This window comes from Geospiza fortis, unplaced genomic scaffold, assembly GCF_000277835.1.
Source record: "Geospiza fortis unplaced genomic scaffold, GeoFor_1.0 scaffold942, whole genome shotgun sequence".
NCBI lineage: Eukaryota > Metazoa > Chordata > Aves > Passeriformes > Thraupidae > Geospiza > Geospiza fortis.
Genome location: NW_005054910.1, coordinates 37,509 through 40,239, shown reverse-complemented (window position 1 = coordinate 40,239; position 2,731 = coordinate 37,509). Strand labels below are relative to the sequence as shown.

At 35.4% G+C, this 2,731-nt stretch overlaps 1 protein-coding gene across 1 annotated transcript in view; it reads right to left on the bottom strand.

The window, feature by feature from the left end:
* The window catches only part of LOC102031756 (signal-induced proliferation-associated 1-like protein 3), a gene marked incomplete at its 3' end in the record, with an annotated part of 32,814 nt that continues 30,083 nt past the window's right edge, over window positions 1–2,731 (bottom strand). Inside the window, 2 exon segments of the mRNA XM_031065597.1 lie at window positions 1–60; window positions 1,854–1,938. Coding sequence (XP_030921457.1) covers window positions 1–60; window positions 1,854–1,938 — 145 coding nt within the window.

The window sequence follows — 2,731 nt, the reverse complement described above, 5'->3', positions numbered from 1 at the left end:
CCGGTTTTTCTGCCGCAGGTTGGCCACCTCGGCCTGCAGGAACACCTTGTCCTGCTTCTCCTGCGGGGAAAAAACCCAAATTTGGGGCAAAAAATCAAAATTTGGGGAAAATTCCAAATTTTTGAGGGAAAAAATTGGGAGTTTTGGGCAAAACCAGGGATTTTTTAGCAAGAAATTGAGATTTTTGGGTAAAAAATGGGGATTTTTTAGCCAAAACAACAGGGATTTTTTAGCAAGAAATTGAGATTTTTGGGGGAAAAAATGGGGATTTTTTAGAAAAATAAAGGGGAGATTTTAGGCAAAAAATGGGGATTTCTTTTAGCAAAAAAATTGCAATTTTTTGGGCAAAAAATGGGGATTTTTTAACAAAAAAAAGGGGGATTTGGGGAAAAAAAAAGGGGGATTTTTTAGCAAAAAAAGAAAAGGGGGTTTTTGGGCAAATAATGGGGATTTTATAGCCAAAAAAAGAGGGATTTTTTAGCAAAAAAATAGGGATTTTTTAGCAAAAAAAAGGGGGATTTTGGGAAAATAAGGGGGATTTTTAAGCAAAAAAATATGGGGGCTTTGGGCAAAAAAACAGCGATTTTTTAGCAAAAATTGAGATTTTTGGGAAAATAACAGGGATTATTTAGCAAAAAAAAAAGGGGGGGTTTTGGGCAAAAAATGGGGATTTTTTAGTCAAAAAATTGAGATTTTTGGGAAAAAATGGGGATTTTTAAACAAAAAATTGAGATTTTTGGGAAAATAACGGGGATTATTTAGCAAAAAAAAAAAAGAGGGGGTTTTGGGCAAAAAATGGGGATTTTTTAGAAAAAAAATTGAGATTTTTGGACAAATAATGGGGATTTCTTAGCAAAAAAAAGGGATTTTTGGGCAAAAAAGGGGGATTTTTTTTAAAGGGAAAATGTGAATTTTTAGGGAATAATCCCATTTTTTTGGGATTTCTTCGGGGAAAATGCCTTTTTTTGGGGGAATAATTCCATTTTGGAGGGAATTTGGGGGGGAAAAAGGGAATTTTTGGGGAAAAATGTGAATTTTTAGGAATGAATTCTAATTTTTTAAGGGGAAAAAGCGAATTTATTAGGGAAAAATGCCAATTTCCATTGGAGGAAAAAAAATTCATTTTGGGGGGAAAAAAGGGAATTTTTAGGGGAAAAATGTGAATTTTTAGGGAATAATTCTGATTTTTTTAAGGGAAAAATGTGATTTGTTTTAGGGAATAATCCCTTTTATTTTTTGGGAGAAAATGCCAATTTTTTGGGAATATTTTCATTTTGGAGGGAATTTTGGGGGTAAAAAAAGGGAATTTTTAGGGGGAAAATGTGAATTTTTAGGAATTAATTCTGATTTTTTAAGGGGAAAAAAAGTGAATTTTAAGGGAAAAATGCCATTTTTGGGGGGAATAATTTCCTTTTGGGGGGAAACAAGGAATTTTTAGGGAAAAATGTGAATTTTTAGGAATTAATTTTGATTTTTTTAAGGGGAAAAAGTGAATTTTTAGGAATTCTGATTTTTTTAAAGGGGAAAATGTGAATTTTTAGGGAATAATCTCATTTTTTGGGAAAATGCCATTTTTTTGGGGAATAATTTCATTTTGGAGGGAATTTTAGGGGGAAAAGGAATTTTTAGGAATTAGTTCTGATTTTTTTTTAAGGGGAAAATGTGAATTTTTGGGGAATCATTCTGATTTTTTAAGGGAAAAATGTGATTTATTTTTTGGAAATAATCCCATTTTTTAAAGTTTTTTTTAGGGAATAATCCCTTTTTTGGGGATTTTTTTTGGGAAAAATGCCATTTTTTTGGGAAATAATTTCATTTTGGGGGGAAAAAAGGCAATTTTGGGGCTCCCTCACCTTTTCCAGGTCGCTGTGCAGCTGCTTCAGCATCGCCTCCAACTGGGAAACTTTTCCTGGCAGATCCAGGGGGGCTGGGGAGGGGCTGGCATGGAAAATTTGGGAAAAATTGGGAAAAAATGGGAAAGAAATTCACCAAAAAACCCCCCAAATAACCCCAAAGCATCAATCCCTAAAAATTCACATTTTGCCCCAAAATCCTTTTTTTAAACCCCCAAAAAATCTTATTTTTCACCTAAATTCCCAATTTTTTTCCCCAAAAAAGCCTCAAATTTCCTTTTCCCACCCCCAAATTTACTTTTTCACCCCAAATTCCCCCAATTTTCCAATTTTTTCCAAATTCCCTCCCAAACACCCCAAAATTTCCACTTTTCCCCCCAAATTTCCTCCCAAATTTCCCCCATTTTCCTTTTTTCCCAAATTCCATCCCAAAATCCCAAAAATTCCACATTTTTGCCCCGAATTCCCTCCCTGAACCCCCAAAAAATTCCCTCAAATTTCTCTTTTCCCACCCAAATTCCCATTTTCCCACCAAATTGCCCCAAATTTCCTTTTCTCACCCTAAAAATCTCCAAAAATTCCCCCAAATTCCTTTTTTTCCCCTGAAAATTCCATTTTTCTCCCCCTAAACACCCCCAATTTCCTTTTCCCCCCGAAATTCCTCAAAATTCCCTTTTTCCCCCCAAAGGTTCCCATTTTCCACCCCCAAATGCCCATTTTCCCCCTAAAATCCCCCCTAAAATTCCCTTTTTCCCCCCAAAATTCCCATTTTTCCCCATAAATTCCCATTTTCCACCCCCAATTTCCCCTTTTTCCCCAAATCCCCCTAAAATTCCCGTTTTTCCCCATAAATTTCCCATTCCCCCCCCAAAATTCCC